Genomic DNA, 19,708 nt, shown 5'->3' on the forward strand with positions numbered 1-19,708 from the left:
TGCTTTGTATCCACTGGTCAACAGATTGATATGGATACAATCACAATGCAAACCAGGGAGCAAAGAGCATCAGAAAGACTTGGGAAAACAAACTCTAAAAACAAACACATTGGTGTTTTATAATTTCTTTTCAAATTGTACTTTAGGCAATGTAGGGTAAACAATTAGTCACGTTTTCTTTCTAGCTCTTGTTATCTTGCTTAACTTCAATAATTATAGGACCAATCATTGCTTTGCAGGTAGACTTAAAGGAACTCAAGGGGAGAAACTATTACATAGGCTGCTTGCATGAACAGAAAACTGTATCTAGATTACCTTCCCATGGCCACCTGATCGTTGGGATCCAAGGAGCTGGTCTTCCGTTCTATGAGTTCTCGAAGGAGCTAGGGGGAAAAGGAAAGCAATAAATTTATTTATCATCTTCCAGTACAACTGGTTTTAAAAGGGCAGAGAAGGAATTCTGAATGGCATAGTGACAGCTCTAAAACTACAATCAATAAGGGACAACACAGTGGCAAGAGCATTACTGAATTCCCTTTAACCCTTTCATAGTTATATATCTTTAAAAAGGTGGCTCTAGCAGTAGCTGAGAACAGAAGTCTATTTGGAAGACTTATTGTACTGCAGTTCATTTCAAATACATCAATGAGTGTGCAACATTCCCTTCATCGTTTTTATGATTAGTTTTGTTCACTCCATCGATATCAATGGAGAATCTTTAAAAGGTTAGGTGGGAAGGGCCATGTGGCAAAAAGGGAAATGTATCAGCTCCTCACCAATAGGATAATGGTGCAAGGTTAACTTCTGAACTATAACCTCCAACAGTCAGAAAGGTCTTCCTCAGGCAAAAAGCCTTTACTGTTCGTAATTAAAAGTGTGCGCATCATCCTCTTGTTTCCCATACCTGCTACTCTACCACGCTTGGTATTAAGTGATTTAGCCACACATGATACCAACACATTCATAGCCAAAAAATTTTAAGAGGGAGGGAACCTAAAGAAAGTCATTTGTATACTGCAAATACACCACAGAAGATTAGTCTCTCGTCCCATATAATAAACTCCATGGGAGTTATTCTAAATGACTCTTCTACTGTCATTTTAACCCTGACTCCACTGCACCCAGTTGAAATCTGCGTCTGTACCTTTCGTACAGACTTATGAATCTGCACTGAATCTTAAAAGTCCTGGGTGAAGAGAAGCAATGGTTTTAAAAGTTAAACACTGGCCGGGCGCGGTGGCTCAAGCCTGTAATCCCAGCACTTTGGGAGGCCGAGATGGGCGGATCACGAGGTCAGGAGATCGAGACCATCCTGGCTAACACGGTGAAACCCCGTCTCTACTAAAAAATACAAAAAACTAGCTGGGTGTGGTGACGGGCGCCTGTAGTCCCAGCTACACGGGAGGCTGAGGCAGGAGAATGGCGTGAACCCGGGAGGCGGAGCTTGCAGTGAGCTGAGATCTGGCCACTGCACTCCAGCCCGGGCGACAGAGCAAGACTCCGTCTCAAAACAAAACAAAAAAAAAAAACAAAAAAAAAAGTTAAACACTAAAGGAGAAAAACCCTAAATTACAATAATAGAACTACAAGTACCAAATGCAGAGAAAGAGAAACAGAGATTAAAATTCCAAAAATCTTCTGAGAGAAATGTAAGTGAAGACGCTAAGATAAACTAGTTCTGCTAATCATCTGTCAATAATCCAAGTTTGACCTTAAAACTTGTTTCTTCATAAAAATTAGCCATTATTTTGTAGGTGAGGCATGGTGGCAATAGAGATATTTCACCAAATCAAATAGCTGAAGCCTGTGGGAGGATGAAGAAACAGAAATAAATCCCTCTGAAAGCAGGTCTCTTTCTAATTTCATATGTTTATGTAAGTAGGCACTGGAAGAAGTAAAATAAATTTATAAAAATATTCACTTCCAAAAGATGAATCTTTATTGAAAAAGGGAAAAGGATATCTCAATTGCAATTAGAAAACCTCCCGTGATGTTTTTTCATTTGCTTATTTTGGACATTATTACCACAGCAATTATGTTTAAGAATGCAGGGACCAGAAGCCGCTGGTTTTATTATCACTAGAAAACAGCAAGCTATTTCTCTACCCTGTTTATCTGATTGATTCCCAACATCTTTCTGGCAGCCAATCTATCAGTTTATCTCTCCTACTTCATCACAGTCACTTCTGGCAGCTAAATACAAGATCCAAATCCAGTGTTACACAGACATACGACACAGTAAACCTATGTAACACTGCTGCTGTGTAAACAGCTGCCCTTAAGGCTAAGCAGAAATGGGCTTCTGGTTCCTAGTCAATATTCTGTCAGAAGCAAGGAGTAGGGGGAGTGAGAGGGAGTGGTTAATAATAATTATAAAGAAGAAATAAAAGAGAAAGAAAAATAAAAAGGAAGGAAAATAATGGAATAATTGCATTTCATTGCCCTTACCTTGTTCCAGCCACACAAAAGATTACAACAACTTTTCCTGGTTTTCCTAATTTTCTCAGATCCCTTGAGACTGGGCAGTCAGGGTCACCGGGTAGGAAGTGCTCATGGAAGGCTGCCCCAGCACAACAGGGTGATCCTCGGGAAGAATATGCCCTTGCCGAAGGCTGGAAATTGGAGCTCACAACTGCAGTGGATCTATTACACTTGCAGTGGTCTCCACAATTCCAACACCAAGTTGGTGCAGCATTTACTTTCAAGCACTTTGTGTACTATATATAGTCTGAGCTGCATTTTCACACACAAGCACTCTGTATGACTATTTTTACTCATTCATGACTTGGAAGATTGTTTTATTGGTCTATCTAGCTAGGTGTAGTTTATTCAGTCCAATATTTCAGAAGATTCTGTTGTGTCCATGGTAAGAAAAAGAAAGCAACAACAACAAAAAATACAGTTAAACAAATATTACTGTTTCCCACAGCTACCATTATCACTGGGTTTAAATTTAATTATAAAATTGCTTTCAAAAAAGTTGCTAAAAAAAAAGATTTGAGGATATTGGCTGAAGAATTCAATTTTCTGATTTTAATTTGTATAGCTTTAACTTTACAAATAAACCTTTCTACTAAAATTCAAGTTTCTGATACAATTATTAGAGCCTTTTATTTCAACAATGATGATACAGTATTTGTAGTAATTTTCTATGTGATTTGGAAAATGGAGAGAGAGATAAAATGTTTTTGCTCTCGTCTGTTAAAATTCCTCCAGATAATCAATTCAGAAGGGCTTGATTATACCTCTAGTTCTAGGGGAAAATCATAGATACAGTTAGGTTTTCAGGTCGGCCACAGAAACCTATTTAACCCATACCAATATACCTGAGGAACAGCACTAATAGTACTACTAAGCATCTAATCAACATTTATAATACTTTCACTAGAAAAAAATGCATGCTAGAAACAGTTAAAAATGGCAGATTGAACACATTAGTTTATCTCTTCTCAACCCCTTTAAGAGACAGTTGAGGAATAAAATAAATACTAACTTACAAGAAAAAAGAGAAAGGGAGAGCTAATGCGTGCATATTTTCATAAATTTTTCCAAGACAGTAAGGACATGCAGGAGTTATCACCCAAATGCCCAGAGTGAATAAAGGTGAAGATGAAGCCAATTGTATTAGGCTGCAGAATTCCTGTGAGGATCAGCTCTCTGGCAGTTACCACGCAAGGTGGGAAAAAGAGAAGGAGCAGAACCACTTGGCCCTTCTCCATTATCCCACACGGCCAAGTGACTAACCACCTCTACCATCCACCTCCGCTCGCGAGAAAAAAGAAATTTTATTCTTTGGAAAAACTGAACCACAGAAGTTCCAGAATAGAGGACACCAGGCAAAGAAGGCTGGAATGAGGTACAAGGGAAAAGCTCTATGTTAATCTCTGAAACCTCTCCCTTTCTCCCACCTTATTTGTACAAAGCTAACAGCCTATTCTATAATTTCCTAGTTAGGAAAGCAGAGGAGCCTTTTCTGGAAGAAACTGAATGGTGTCTGCCCTCCCACCGCCAAAATTAGATTTCGAAGTTGCTATGGTCTTCTGCATGTGTCCCCCAAAATCCATATGTTGAACATACTTAATCCTCAATGCAACAGTATTGGAAGGAATGGCCTTTGGGAGGTGATTGAGTCACACAGGCTCTGCCCTTGTGGAGGGGATTAGGCATCCCTCTAAAAGGGCATGATGGAGGAAGTCTGTCCCTTTTGCCTTTCCACCTTCTGCCACATGAATTCCCTCAGGAGAATTCAGCATCAAGGCACCATCTTGGAAGCAGAGCGCAGACTTCACCAGACAACAGAAACTGCCAGCTTCTTGTTCTTGGACTTTACAGCCTCCAGAACTGTGAGAAGTAAATTTCCATTCTTTTAAAATTACCCAATCTGTGGTATTTTGCTATAGCAGCACAAATAGATATATACAAAACAAAGCAAACAAATACAAATTCTGACATCCAAGGCTACTCTAACAAAGAAGTCAATTCACAACATAATTATATTTAAAGAAGCCAAAAAGCTCTGCCCAAGTTTCAGAGATTCCAAATAATAAACTTTAATGCTTTACTCTTAAATATGAACAGACAGTTAAGGATCACCTGCATCTGAGGGAATCCTCATGCAGAGACCAAACAAGTAGAAAAGAGACTCGAGGAAGCAATGCAGAGAACAAAGTAAATGCTTAAAAAGGAGAAAAAAAACTCCAAACTTACAATGAATATCCCAGAAGTGGGAGAGGGTATACTTTGATAAGAGCAGGATGCTGTGAAAAAGACTAAAATGAAAAATTAAACACTAAACAGAAAATTTTTAAAAATCCAACAGAAGAACTTAAAGATAAATGAATGAAAATCTCTGATATAAAACAAAAAGAAAGCCAAAAAGCAAAAAGATAATATCCCCTTGTTTATTTGCAAGACAAGACAAAAATTTAGAGGATAATCCAGAAAGTCAAACATCTAACAAACAAAGGTTGGGAGAAAATGTTTGAAGCAATACTGAAAATTTTCCAAAATCATAGAAAGAACAGGAATACACCTGCAAAGACCTAGTGCAATGAATAAAAAAGGGCCTTTGTCAAGACACGTCATCATGAAATATAGAACACCAGAGGTCAAGAGAAGATCCTAAGCAGTTAAAGAAAAAATAGGTTACATATAAACAGGGTGACCATATGTCCCAGTTTACCAAGAAAGTCCTGGTTTACACCTGTTGTCCTAATATGTTGTCAGGCTAGCACCTTACATGTCCCAGTTTTGATAATAAATTATACAGTCACGCTACATATTAAAGAATGGAAGTCTGAATGGGAAAACACATTCAATAGCAAGAGCAGATAGCAGAGGACAGCAAGGTACCTTCAAAATTCTATGGAAAATGACTTCCAGACTCAAATTCCACATACAGCCGCCTTATTATTATTATTACTGAGACAGTCTTGCTCTGTCACCCAGGCTGGAGTGCAGGGGTGCAGTTTCGGCTCATTGCAGCCTCTGCCTCCTCAGCCAAATTATTAACCAAGTATAATGAGAGTTACATAAATGCATTTTTCAAACATGTAAGGACTCAACAATTTACTTTCTATGTACTCTTTCACAGGAAGATGTACTTCAGTAAATGAGTATACAAAAATCAAGACATAAGATATTAGAAAAGAGAGGTCTAACTCAGGGAAGAAGCAAAGGCAAGTCCCAGGAATACAGCCAGCAGGCCTGGTGTGCAGACATGCCAGAAGAGTCCACAGAGCTCTAGGATGAGGTCTCAAAGGGGCAAAAGCAGAAGAGAGGTGCAAAAGGATAGGTTATTTTATATATTCAAGGCATGTGGAGTACACAGGGAAAAATAGCAATAGTTACACAGAAAACTAAGCAAATCTTTTAAAAACAGGCATTATTAGCCCTAGGAAAAAACAAATTTGTAAGAAAAATGTAATCATAATATAGCGCTTGCTCCTATAGTTGGGATGTTTGTCCCCTTCAAACCTCATGTTGAAATTTGCTCTCGATGTTGGAGGGGCCTAATGGAAAGTGTCTGGGCCATGGAGGTGGATCCCTCATGCATAGATGAAAGTCCTCCCTTGGTTGTGGGGAGTGCGTTCCCGCTCTATTAGAGCCCAGGAGCTGGCTGTTGAAAAGAGCCTGGCATGCCTCAGTCCTCTAGCCTCCTCTCTTGCCACATGATCTGTGCACATGCCAGCTCCCCTCCGCCTTCCTTCATGAACAGAAGCAGCCTGAGGCTTCCACTTTAGAAGCCCAATCTTCCCAGGAGCAGAAAAGTGAGCCAAAGAAACCTTTTTTCCTCAAAAATTACCCATTCTCAGGTATTCCTTCATAGCAATGCAGAACAGACTAAGACACTTGAGAATAACATTTACTTGTAATAATAATGTAAACACTGACTGACAGTCATCCTAGCCGATATGATACATTCTCATTGCAGCTTTGATTTGCATTTCCCTAATGGCTAATGATGCAAAGCATCTTCCTGTGCTTACTGGCCATTTGTATATCTTTACTGGAGAAATGTCTATTCAGACCCTTTGCCCATTTTAAAATGAGGTTATTTGTCTTTTTGTTATTGAGCTGTAAGAGTTCTTTATATATTCTAGATACCAGTCCCTTATTCATTTCCCTCCTGTAATGTCTTCTCGCTTTCTTGATAGTATCATTTGAAGCAGAAAAGTTTTTGATTTTGATATAGTCCAATTTTTTCTTTTGTCATTTGTATTTTTGATTTGTATCTAAGAAACCATTGCCTAACCCAAGGTCATGAAGCTCTACTCCTATGTTTTCTTCTAAGAGGTTTATAATTAATAGCGCAGCTCTTATATTTAGGTCTATGATCCACTTTGAGTTAATTTTTATATATAGTGTAAGGGAGGGGTCCGACTTCATTCTTTTACATGTGGACATCCAATCATACCATTTGTTAAAAAGACTATTCCCCACTGAGCTGTCTTGGCACCCTTGTTGAAAAACCAAGTAATTTTAAAAGCATTTTGGCTTTATGACCACATATTCCTTGGCTTTCTGAATTTGTGACCCAGAGTTATTGATTCCTACTTTTTAGGCTTCCACAGTTCATAGCCACAGATGCTTGAGATGGAAAAAGCTTGGGGCAACCCTCTATCGAACTTACTTGGCCTCGCTGAGTCAGGGTTCCTCAAACTGCCTCACTGGGAGATACAAAATCAGACTCAAAGGATTGAGTTTACTTTTCCTGTAAATTCCCTCTCTCTCCCACAAGAATTCTTAGTGAAAATGTATCTATTTTTGCTCTACCTCCTGCCTTACCACTTTTTTGGTTCTCAGCTCCCTAGTATTTCAAGTTATTCCCAAAAGGGCCGGGCGTGGTGGCTCACGCCTGTAATCCCAGCACTCTGGGAGGCCGAGGCAGGCAGACCACTTGAGGCCAGAAGTTCGAGACCAGCCTGGCCAAGATGGCGAACCCTGTTTCTAGTAAAAATTAGCTGGGCATGGTGGCACATGCCTGTAATCCCAGCTACTAGGGTGGCTGAGGCAGGAGAAATTGCTTGAACTCGGGAGACAGAGGTTGCAGTGAGCTGAGATTGTGCCATTGCACTCCAGCCTGGGCAACAGAGTGAGACTCCAACTCAAAAAAAAAAAGTTATCCCCAAAAGAAGTCACTTGCAATTTTTATACACCATATTTGAGGCATACAAAAAATAAACTGCATATACTACAATTTCAAATAGTTGGGAAGGAATTACTATACATACCTATAGTACAAAATTGGCACAAAATGACCCACTCCCCAACTATATGTTCCCACTCCACGTTGCCCATTCACTCCCGAACGAACAGCTCCACCACCTAATATTTCTGCTTCCATTATGCTACTCAAACAACCTGTGCTAAGGTCTCAAGATCTCCATGTCTAATGGGCATCTGGCACTACTTGTCCTATTAGACTTCTTGAAGCAGCAACTGACAACGGATGTTCTCACCTCACCGAAACACTCTTTTCTTGGTATCAGTGAGGCATTTCTCTGCCTTTACTCCACATTCAGTCAGCCCCTCTAGGCAGCCATTAAATGCCGCCACTCCTCACGACTCAGTTCCAATCTTTCTTCTCTTCTCATTCCACAGGGTTTCCCCCCAAGAACTTCCTTCTGTTCTCAAGGCGTCAATGACCTAAGAGTTATCCCTGGAAATTCCTCTTCCCTTACATCCAATATCTCATCTATCTCAAGTCTTATATTCACGAATTTGTCCACTTTTCTCCATCTTCACTGCCTCCACCCAGTACTATCATCTTCGTTCACCCCATTTTTTTTTTTTTTTTTGAGGCAGAGTCTCGTTCTGTCACCCAGGCTGGAGTGCAGTGGTGCTATCTCTGCTCACTACAACCTCCACCTCCCGGTTTCAAGCAATTCTCCCACCTCAACCTCCCGAGTAGGTGGAATTAGGGCGTGCGCCACCACGCCAGGCTAGTTTTTGTATTTTTAGTAGAGACGGGGTTTTTCCATGTTGATCAGGCTGGTCTTGAACTCCTGACCTCAGGTGATCCACTCGTCTTGGCCTCCTAAAGTGTTGGGATTATAGGCGTAAACTACCATGTCCGGCCCTCATACATATTTTTTGAGTACACTGGAGAAACAAGAATAAAAGAGACATGGTCTCACCTGAGGCAGTGTAATGATTTCCTCTCATTTACTCTTATCCCGCCTCCATTTTTGTTTCCTCATTGTACTCAGAGTAGTATTTTCAAAAAGCAAATGTGTCAGGACATTTAACCACTAGGTCCCTTGTACCACTAGGCCCCTTGTCTACCTCTCCAGTCTAACCCACCTTCCGCCTCTGTGTTGCAGTCCCATCAGGCTTCATTCTGTACGTGAAATGCTCTGTGGGCCCTCACACCAGAGGCTGTTTCTGCATATGCACTGTGGGAACAGGCTTCGCTAGCCATTGACCTCCCACGCCTCCTCCTCTACTCATTTGTTAAATCGCTTCATCATCTCTTCCTGAGGGAAACCTTTCTTAACCACAGCTGCACTCACACACACGCACCATACTTTTGCTGTTCTTACTATACATTGCACTCATGGACTCCTTGATGAACGTCTACTTCCTCCCCTTGCTGACTGTGTGCTGTGTGACAGCAGAGACTCCATCTGAACACAATCGCCACTCCATCCCCTGCAGGGACCCCTTGAAGGAGCTCCATATATACACAGAGGGGAAAACAATTATTATTATTATTATTATTTTGAAATGGAGTCTCGCTCTGTCGCCCAGGCTGGAGTGCAGTGGCGCGATCTCAGCTCACTGCAAGCTCCACCTCCTGGGTTCACGCCATTCTCCTGCCTCAGCCTCCCGAGTAGCTGGGACTACAGGCGCCCGCCACCATGCCCAGCTAATTTTTTTGTATTTTTAGTAGTGACAGGGTTTCACCATGTTAGCCAGGATGGTCTTCATCTCCTGACCTCGTGATACGCCTGCCTCGGCCTCCCAAAGTGTTGGGATTACAGGCGTGAGCCACCACGCCCGGCCGGAAAACAATTATTTCTGAGAGAAAATACCAAATTTGTGTTTGCTTTATCATTTCTCCCACCACACACACATACCGCTTCAGTGTTTTTACACAAAAGGAGTCAATATACAATAACCTGGCTCTAATCCAGGGTACTATTATCTACCTAGGAATAGAGAAACCTATCTATTTTTCGTCAGTTGTTTTTGAACATATCTTTGCCATTGCCATTTTCAATGAAATGACTTCCCCACACAATATTCTTCTCACAAGTCTTACATAGGCCAGGTGACCTACACAACAAACACATAGACTGGTCTATTTAACAAACCTGGATGGTTTTAAGTGGATGAGAATTATCTTTTCCCCCCAGCCCCCATTCCAAGAGTACTTGAATTTAAAACAAACAAAAAACATTTAACTGGGGCCAGGCACAGTGGCTCACACCTGTAATCCTAGCACTTTGGAAGGCCGAGGTGGGTGGATAACCTGAGGTCAGGAGTTCGAGACCAGCCTGGCCTACATGGTGAAACCCCATCTCTACTAAAAATCCAAAAAAAAAATTAGCAGGGGCATGGTGTCAGATGCCTGTAATCCCAGCTACTTGGGAGCCTGAGGCAGGAGAACCACTTGAACCCAGGAGGTGGAGGTTGCAGTGAACTGAGATTGCGCCACTACACTGCAGCCTAGGCAACAAGATTGAAACTCCGTCTCAAAAACAACCAAGACCCAAAAACCAAACCAAAACAAAAAAGCCATTTAACTATTTAAACTCATTCTTTGACTATTAAAATGATATAGACCTACGCTCCCTCTTGTGTCTCATTTCCTAAAGGAAAAAGTTGGTTCTTCTCAGGAAATGAGAGCAAGTACATCTTTGGTGCTTCCTCTATACTCCCCCCAACCCTTAACCTTTCCTGTAGTCTCTTTAAGTTGGTCCTTTTACTGCAAGACAGATGTCTTGACATCTTTGTAATAAAGGTCTGAATTAATTTCAGTTACAGTTATGTGGTTTTAGAGACAGGGCCTTGCTTTGTTGCTCAGGCTGGAGTGCAGTGGCATGATCATAGCTCACTGTGCCTTTGACCTTCCAAGTTCCCACCTTAGCCTTTGGAGTAGCTAGTACTACAGGCATGCATGCCCAGCTAATTTTTTCTAGTTTTGGTAGAGATGGGGTCTGTCTATGTTGCCGTGGCTGGTCTTGAACTCTTGGCCTCAAGTGATCTTCCTGCATCAGCCTCCCACACTGCTGGGATTATACCGGATGAGCCACCATGCCCAGCCTAGTTACAGGGTTTTCTATTTAAATATCTTTTATCTATGAAATAGGCTTGTCAAATACCAGTTACAAGTTTCCATCTCCCACTCTCTAAGATCTAATGCTTCTAGGTATGAATTTTCTCTTCTGTGAAGTATGTACTGCACAGTTCAATCTAAGTGTAACTATCTGCCAAAGAGTCTGATTTACCTGTCTTGAATTCCAGCTCTGCCCTTTACTACCTGTGTAGTTTGAGACAAGTTCCTTGAGCTCCCTGAGATTCAGTTTCCTCATCTTATAAAGTGGTAATTATACCTCACAAAGTTGTTTTGGGACTTAAAAAGATGATAAAAGTAAAGCACTCAGCAAAACATTAGTATTCAATAAACAGAAATATGGTGAACATCAGATCATCCTCATAGATAATCCCTAAACCCCATTTAGGGTAAAATAAATCATCTTCCACAGCTAAATTGCCACAGCTGCTAACAAACAAGTACAGTAATTCAATTTTCCTTTCTACTGATTTTCAAACATAGGTAACAAATAAGAGTTAAAAGATAAAAATGTAACAATAAAGAAAATCCACAAAAATAGTAAGTCATACATTTTAAAAGTACGTTATTGGTTATAGGACTTTTCCAAACTAGACCATGAGAAACTGAAGCAAAAGTCATCCTCTCCTTTATCATTTATTCTGTTTGAACTATCCACGATTCTCCTTCCCTGACCTTCAGCTCCCCCACAATCCCCTGATTACACAATTCCTTTATATAGAAGGCCTCCTCCCAACCTCAGAATATCTAAAATGCTGGCTATCTTTCTTTGAAAGCCAAGATCAAATGCCACGTCCTCTTCCCTGGAGCCTTCTCTAATTCCCTGAAACTATTACTTTTCTCCCTCTTCTGAATTCTTCAATACACACTCACCAAGCATTTTGGTTATTTATGTTTATGTCATCTTGCTTGCCTGACTATAAGCTTCTTGCAGACAGGGGATACGTCTGACTGAAACTCTCACCCCAATACCTGGAACTCCACCACTGCCTTTGCATACGGTGATCATTCAATAATATTTCTAAGGGCTGGGCACAGTGGCTCATGCCTGTAATCCCAACACTTTGGAAGGCTGAGGCAGGGGGAATCACCTGAGGCCAGTAGTTTGAGACCAGCCTAGGCAACATACTGAGACCTTGTCTCTACAAAAAAAAAAAAAAAAAAAAAATTTAAATTAGCCAGGTATGGTGGCACACACCCATAGTCCTAGCTACTTAGGAAGCTAAGGTGTAAAGATAGCTTGAACACAGGAGTGTGAGGCTGCAGTGAGCTATGACTGTACCACTACAGTCCAGCCTGGGTGACAGAGTGAGACCCTCTCTCAAAATAATATTCCTAAAACCAAAGAGTCAAGTAGCAAGCAGTCTTCTAGATCTTGTCAACAAGCATGAAAAGCAGCCACCTTTTGCAAGGGGAAGTGCAATATTTACAATAATAATACAGGGAAGAATGAAAGGAAATCAGGATGTGCGAATAAGGTCTAAGAAGCATCTTAATACTAAAGTTACAAATAGTCCACCTTTGGTTACTCAAATAGAATGTATAGCTAGAGGCTACCACTGAAGAAGTCAGCCTAATTCTGCCTCACTGCCCTCGGTCTTTAAGGATTTGATTAGTTTTTCCACTTTTTGATTCTGCGTTGCAGCATGCCTCCACTCTGGAGCTAGTGCTAAGGCCTATGATTTGGAAGAAAGGATAAATTCATTCATTGAATAAAGCAGTACTATTTTCTCAGCACAAGCCCTAAAATACCTCAAAGGCCATAATATTTCACTAAGCTTGGCCATTTGGGTTAAAATTTATTAGTCAACACAGAAAACTTTCTCATCAGACCCCATATATTCCATTAGGCATGATATATAGTGTCTCCCAATGTCTAATTATTAACTAGAAGTGTAAGTAAATCACTATCAGTATTAGGCCCTGATGAGTGAAGACAGAGTAAGAATTAAGGAATTCGAATGCTAAAGAACTTCTTGCCAATTTGCTTTTCTGTTTCCAACAAATAAAAGGAATTTTACAAGGACTAAGTGACCGACTTATGCAATTCTTTCCTTTTTTTTTTTGAGATGGAGTTTTGCTCTTGTTGCCCAGGCAGGAGTGCAGTGGTGTGATCTCAGCTCACTGAAATCTCAGCCTCCCGGTTTCAAGAGATTCTCCTGCCTCAGCCTCCCTAGTAGTTGGGATTACAGGCATGCACCACCATGCCCAGTTAATTTTGTGTTTTCAGTAGAGATAAGGTTTCATCATGTCGGTCAGGCTGGTCTTGAACCCCTGACCTCAGCTGATCCACCCGCCTTGGCCTCCCAAAGTGCTGGTATTATAGGCAAGAGCCACCGCACCTGGCCCTCTTTTTTTCTTTTTTAAATTTAAGGAAATCTTTTTTTTTTTTTTTTTTAGAGACAGGGTCTTGCTCTGTCACTGAGGCTGGAGTGCAGTGGCACAATCATAGTTTACTGTACAGCCCCGAACTCCTGTGCTCAATTGATCTTCCCACCTCAGCCTCCTGAGTAGCTGGGACCACAGGCGCAAGCCACCATGCTTGGTTAATTTTTTTACTGTTTATTTTTTTATAGAGATGGGGTCTCACTATGTTGCCCAGGCTAGTCTCAAGCTCCTGGGTTCACGCAGTCTTCCCACCTTGACCTCCCAAAGTGTTGGGATTGCAGGAGTGAGCCACTGTACCCAGCAAGCCACGCTTTCTAATCCATACTAAAAGTAACAATGTACGGAAGGTGCTGTTGTTTAGATTTTCCAAGAGCTCCCACTTCAAAAATTCTGCCCATTGGTCACTAGATGGATGTCTTGGTGTGTACCTCCCCCTCCATTTATAATAAAGGCAGGAAGAAGGGTTATAGATCCTCTCGGATACCAGCTCAGTTACTATTTTTTAGCATGCGTTATTTAGCAAGGTTTCTTTTACTATATGTCATTTATGTTTAAAGAATAAAGAGGAAGTCATTCTGAACTAGAGAAGGATTCACAAGTAAGAAACTGAAAGGGTAGTACTAACTGGTATTCTGTGATTATGTCCCTTAAGAACCAAAAGCCTAGCTGAAATAAATCTCTCCCTGTATTTCCAGCATTCTCCCTCTAGCCTTCAGATGCCAATAATTCTTCAGCCCCACCAGAATCAATAAACCATCAATCCTGTCACCTTTTCAGCATCCCTCTTCCTCTCATCCTGTGCTCACTTCCCTCCTTACCCAGGTGAATGAGATTCCAGAATCCATCAGGATAATCACCCCCGATATATACCCTGAACTCCCCTGCAAGCTGTCCCTTTGTCATACAGACCCACAATCCCTTAGGGATAGATGTATCTTGGAATTCAGAATGTTTCATATTTTAGAAAGGTAATACACTGCATATGTCATAAATGTGTCCGCAGAGTCTGGGGCAGCACCCCAAAGTCAAACACAAAATTTCTGTAGCAAAATATATATTCCCACATAAATCTGATAAGTAAAGCCTATAAATAGCTTCATACTCATTCAGATCAGGTGCTGCCACCACAACAGTTTGCCAAACTTATCAAAACAAACAAAAACTACGAGTTTTTAGATTTTTAATCTTGGAATTGTTGGCATGGGATTATTTACCTGCTGTGGCAAAACCCCAAGCCATGTTAAATCTCAGTACCTGCATCCACATGGATGAATGTGGTGAGAGAAAGACCAGATCTTGCAAACTGGCCTCACTTTCATATCATTACCAGTAACCTGTGGGTCTTTTCGGCTACCTGACAGTGCAACTGCGCTTTCCTAGTCCATTCACTCTCTGAGGTAACTTTTTCTTACCCTCTCTTTTCTCAAACCTCCATCTCCTCCTACATCTTATCACTCTCGGCTCCTTCATTGATAAAAAATGTCATAAAATAACATAGAAGCACTCACATGAGGACTCTGCACATGCTCTCACCCCTTACCTCCCTGCAACTATACTCATACGTCCTGCCTTCCCTCTATCCGTCACACCAACCCCTCCTTACTTGTGTACTGACCAGCAATTCTTACCTCTTTCCTGCAACATCCATTTTTACCTCTCTACAGGATCATTTCCATTAACATACAAAATATATCTCCTATCTTAAAACTCTCTCTCAAACCTTCCAGCAGCTGTCCCGTTTCTCTATTCCCATTACAGCAAACCTCCTCAAAGCTGTCTATAATCACTGTCTCCAATTTATTTCCTCTCATTCTTGCTCTTGCAACCTCTGCCTCCCAGGTTCAAGCAATTCTCCTGCCTCAGCCTCCCAAGTAGCTGGGATTACAGGCACCCGCCAGCATGCCTGGCTAATTTCTGTATTTTTAGTAGAGATGGGGTTTCACCATGTTGGCCAGGCTGGTCTTGAACTCCTGACCTCAAGTGATCCACCTGCCTCAGCCTCCCAAAGTGCTAGGATTACAGGCGGGAGCCACCAAAAAAAGTCTGGCTTTTTTTTTTTTGAGATGGAGTCTCATTCTGTCGCCCAGGCTAGAGTGCAGTGGTGCGCTCTCTCTTGGCTCCCTGCAACCTCTACCTCCCGGGTTCAAGCGATTCTCCTGAGTAGCTGGGAGTACAGGCACATGCCACTATGCCCTGCTAATTTTTTGTATTTTTAGTAGAGATGGGGTTTTGCCATGTTGCCCAGGCTGATCTCAAACTCCTGATCTCCAGTGATCTGCCCATCTTGGTCTCCCAGAGCGCTGGGATTACAGGCATGAGCCACCATGCCCGGCCTCCTCCCATTCTCTCTTGAACCCCCTCCACCACTCTACTAAAAGAGCTCTTGTTGGTCAGATGTGGTGGCTCGCACCTGTAATCCCAGCACTTTGGGAGGCTGAGGCAGTCAGATCACTTGAGATCAGGAATGTGAGACCAGCCTGGGCAACATGGCAAAACCCCATCTCTACTAAAAATACAAATATCAGCCGGGTGTGGTGGCGCATGCCTTTAGTTCCAGCTACTCGGGAGGTTGAAGTGGGAGGATCACTTGAACCTGGGAGGCAGAAGTTTCAGTGAGCCCCACTGCACTCCAGCCCTGGTGACAGAGTGAGATCCCGTCTCAAAAAAAAAAAAAAGTTCTTGTCAAGGTCACCAATGGCTTCCACATTGCTAAAACCAAGATCAATTCTCTCTCAGCCCTCGTCTTACTGGATCTACCTGCAGCATGAAGATTTACTCCTGTTTTTTTTCTAAAAGTTTAATAGTTTTAGCTCTTACATTTGGGTCTATGATTCACTGTAAATCAACTTTTGTGTAGGTGTGAGGGAAGGCTCCATCTTCATTCTTTTGCATGTGGATATCCAGTTGCTCCAACACCACTTGTTAAAAAACAAAACAAAAAACTGTTCTTCTGCCCACTGAATCGTCTTGGTACTCCTGTTGAAAGTCAATTAACTATAAATGTAAGGGTTAACTCCTGGACTCTCAATTGTATTCCATCAATCTATATGCCTAGCCTTATGCCAGTACCACAATGTCTTGATTATTGGAGCTTTGTGGTAAGTTTTGAAACTGGAAAGTGTGAATGCTCCAACTTTGTTTTTTTTCCAAGATTGTTTTGGCTATTTTGGGTCCTTACATTTCCATACGAATTTTAGAATCAGCTTGTTAATTTCTGCAAAAAGAAAAAAAAAAAGGCAACGGGAATTTTGATAGGGATTGTTTTGAAACTTTAGATCAATTTGAGGAGTACTGTCATCTTAACAATGTTAAGTCTTCAATCCATGGGCATGGGACAGCTTTCCATTTATTCAGGTCTTTAATTTCTTTCAGCTATATATATATACACACACATATATATATTTTTTGATATGGAGTCTCACTCTGTGGCCCAGGCTGGAGTGCAGTGGCGCAATCTCAGCTCACTGCAAGCTCCACCTCCTGGGTTCACGTCATTCTCCTGCCTCAGTCTCCCAAGTAGCTGGGACCACTGGCACCCGCCAACATGCCCGGCTAATTTTCTGCATTTTTAGTAGAAACGAGGTCTCACCATGTTAGCCAGGATGGTCTTGATCTCCTGACCTCCTGATCCGCCCGCCTCAGCCTCCCAAAGTGCTGGGATTACAGGCTCCCAAAGTGCTGAGATTACAGGTGTGAGCCATCGAGCTGGCTCTTTCAGCAATATTTATAATGTTCAGTGTGTTAAATATTTCATCTTCTCAGTTAAGTTTATTCCTAGGTATTTTATTCTTTTAGATGCTATTGTAAATAGAATCATTTTTCTAATTTCCTTTTTAGGTCACTCATTGCTGGTATACAGAAACACAACTGATTTTTTGTGCATTCATTTTGTATCCTACAACTTTGCTGAATTCATTTATTAGTTAGCTCTAGTAGTGTTTTGGTAGCTTCTTTAGTACCCCCTTTTTTTTTTTTTTTTTGATATGGAGTCTCCCTCTGTTGCCCAGACTGGAGTGCAGTGGTGCTATCATGGCTCACTGCAACCTCCACCTCCCAGGTTCAAGCGATTCTCCTGCCTCAGCCTTGCGAGTAGCTGGGGTTACAGGCGTGCACCACCATGCCTGGCTAATTTTTGTATTTTTAGTAGAGACGGGGTTTCACCATGTTGGCCAGGCTGGTCTTGACTCCTGGCCTGAAGTTGATCTGACTGCCTCGGCCTCCCAATGTGCTGGGATTACAGGCATGAGTCACTGTGCCCAGCCGGTACTTTCTATATATAGGATCATATCATCTGCAAATAAAAGATAGTTTTACTTCATCCTTTCCAATTTGGATGTCGTTTCTTTTTCTTGCCTAACTGCCCTGGTTAGAACCTCTAGTACGATGCTGAATAAGTGGCAAGAGCAGACATCCTTGTCTTGTTCCTAATCTTACGAGAAAGCATTCAGTCTCTGGTCACTGAGTATGATGTTATTTGTGGTTTTCACAGATGCTTTTTATCAGGTGAGGAAGTTTCCTTCTATCCCTAGTTGTTTAAAAATGTTTTTATCATGAAAAGATGTTAAAGGCTTTTACTGTCTCTATTGAGATGATCATATGGTTTCTTTCCATATTCTACTGATATGTTATATTACATTGATTGATTCTTGATGTTAAACTAACCTTGCATTCCTGGGCTAAATCCTTCTTGGTCATGGTGTGTAATCCTTTTTATTTTTGTTTTGTTCCTTCCTTCCTTCCTTCTTTCCTTCCTTCCTTCCTTCCTTCATTCTCTCCCTCCCTCCCTCCGCCCTTCCCTTTTTCTCTCTCCTCTCTGTCTCTCCTCCTTCTTCCCTCCCTCCCTCTCCTTTCTCTCTCTCTCTCTCTCTCTTTTCTTGGTCTTGCTCTGTTGCCCAGGCTGGAGTACAGTGCCACAATCACAGTTCACTGTAGCCTCGACCTCCCAACCTCAAGCAGATCCTCCTACCTCAGTCTCCTGAATAGCTGGGACTACAGGCATGACCCACCATGCCTGAATAGTTTTTTTGCTTTTTATAGAGAGACAGGGTCTCCCTGTGTTGCCTAGACTGGTCTCAAACTCCTGGGCTCAAGCAATCCTCCCACCTTGGCCTCCCAAAGTACTGGGATTACAGGCGTGAGCCCCTGTGCCCGGCCTGTAATTTCTTCTCTGAGATGTTTTAGTCTGGTTTGGGTATCAGGATAATACTGACTTCACCTTTTTTTTTTTTTTTTTTTTTTTTTTTTGTGGGAGGTAGGCAAGAGACAGAGTTTCATTCCGTTAGCCAGGCTGGAGTGCAGTGGTGTAATCATAGCTCACTGCCGCTTCAAACTCCTGGGCTCAAGTGTCTCCTCCTTCTTGAAACACTTTCTTTACATGCAACCTGGAAAATCACTCTTCCTCTATTCTCTCTTACATCACCGGTTGCTCTTTCTTCATCACTTTTGTTGCTCCTTCCCATCTCCCCAGTCTATAAATGTTTGAATGTTCCAAGACGTGGGCTTCAAATCTCTTTTTCTCTCTATCTTCATTTTCTAGGTAATCTCATTCAGTCTCATGGTATTAAACGCAATCTATATGCTGATGGTTCACAAATTTATATCTTCAGCCTGGACCTTCCCATGAACTCCAAAAATATATATATAACTCCTCAACAACTCCACATGAATGTGGCAGAAGTATCACAAACAATATAACTAATCTGTAACCAAAATAAAGCCAACATAGGTCCACAGGGGTTGGGAAGAGGGGGCAATATAACCAAAACCGAGCTCCTGATTTATCTTCCAAACTAGCTTCTCTCACTTTTTTCTCAACTCTGTAAATAGCAACTTAATCCCTCCAACTGCTCAGGCCAAAAACCTTAATAGTCATTCTTGATTACTCTCTTTTCATATACCACATACAATCCATCAGCAAATCCTGTGTCAGCTCAACCTTCAACATAAATCCAGAATCCAACCAATTCTCTCTTCCAAAACCACCCTAGTTTAAGCCACTGCCATCGCTTGCCTGGATTATCACTGGAGTCTTTTAACTGGTCCCCTGTCTGCCACCTTGCCCCCTATTCTCTTGTGTCTACTCTTAACACAACCATCAGTGATTCTTTTAAAATATGAGTCCAATCACATTACTCCTCTATATTCAAAATCCTCTGGTAGTTTCCCATCTTAGCCACATCAAAGTGTTACAGTGGCCTACAAGGTCCCACAGTACCTGGCCTCCCATTACCTCTGACTTCCTCTCCTACCATCCTCTTTCTTGCCTACTCCCCCACTGACTCCCATGACTCTGGCCTCCCTGATTTTCCTGGAACATGTTAGCCTCTGTTTTGCCTCAGAGTCTGTGCACTTGCCATCCCCATTGTCCCTAATGCTCTTCCCCCAGACAACTGCATAGCTCTGTTTGTCACTTCCTCAGGTCTCTGCTCAAATATCTTTATCTCTGAAACATCCTAAATTAAAACAGTAACCATCACTTCCCTATCCTAGGGCTGGCTTTCACCATACCCAGTTTCATCA

The 19,708-nt window shown here is 41.8% G+C and overlaps 1 protein-coding gene across 5 annotated transcripts in view; it reads right to left on the bottom strand.

The window, feature by feature from the left end:
* AATF (apoptosis antagonizing transcription factor) overlaps positions 1-19,708 on the bottom strand; it is a 174,791-nt gene that overhangs the window by 100,959 nt on the left and 54,124 nt on the right. For all 5 annotated transcript variants that reach the window (XR_004179278.1, XR_002517868.2, XM_003912875.4 and 2 more), the window contains one exon: positions 316-383. Coding sequence is in view for 3 of the 5 variants with exons in the window: in XM_003912875.4 (XP_003912924.2) it covers positions 316-383 (68 nt within the window). In the remaining 2 variants the exon portion in view is untranslated. The remainder of the gene's footprint in view (positions 1-315; positions 384-19,708) is intronic.

The sequence above is a fragment of the Papio anubis genome, chromosome 17 (assembly GCF_008728515.1).
Source record: "Papio anubis isolate 15944 chromosome 17, Panubis1.0, whole genome shotgun sequence".
NCBI lineage: Eukaryota > Metazoa > Chordata > Mammalia > Primates > Cercopithecidae > Papio > Papio anubis.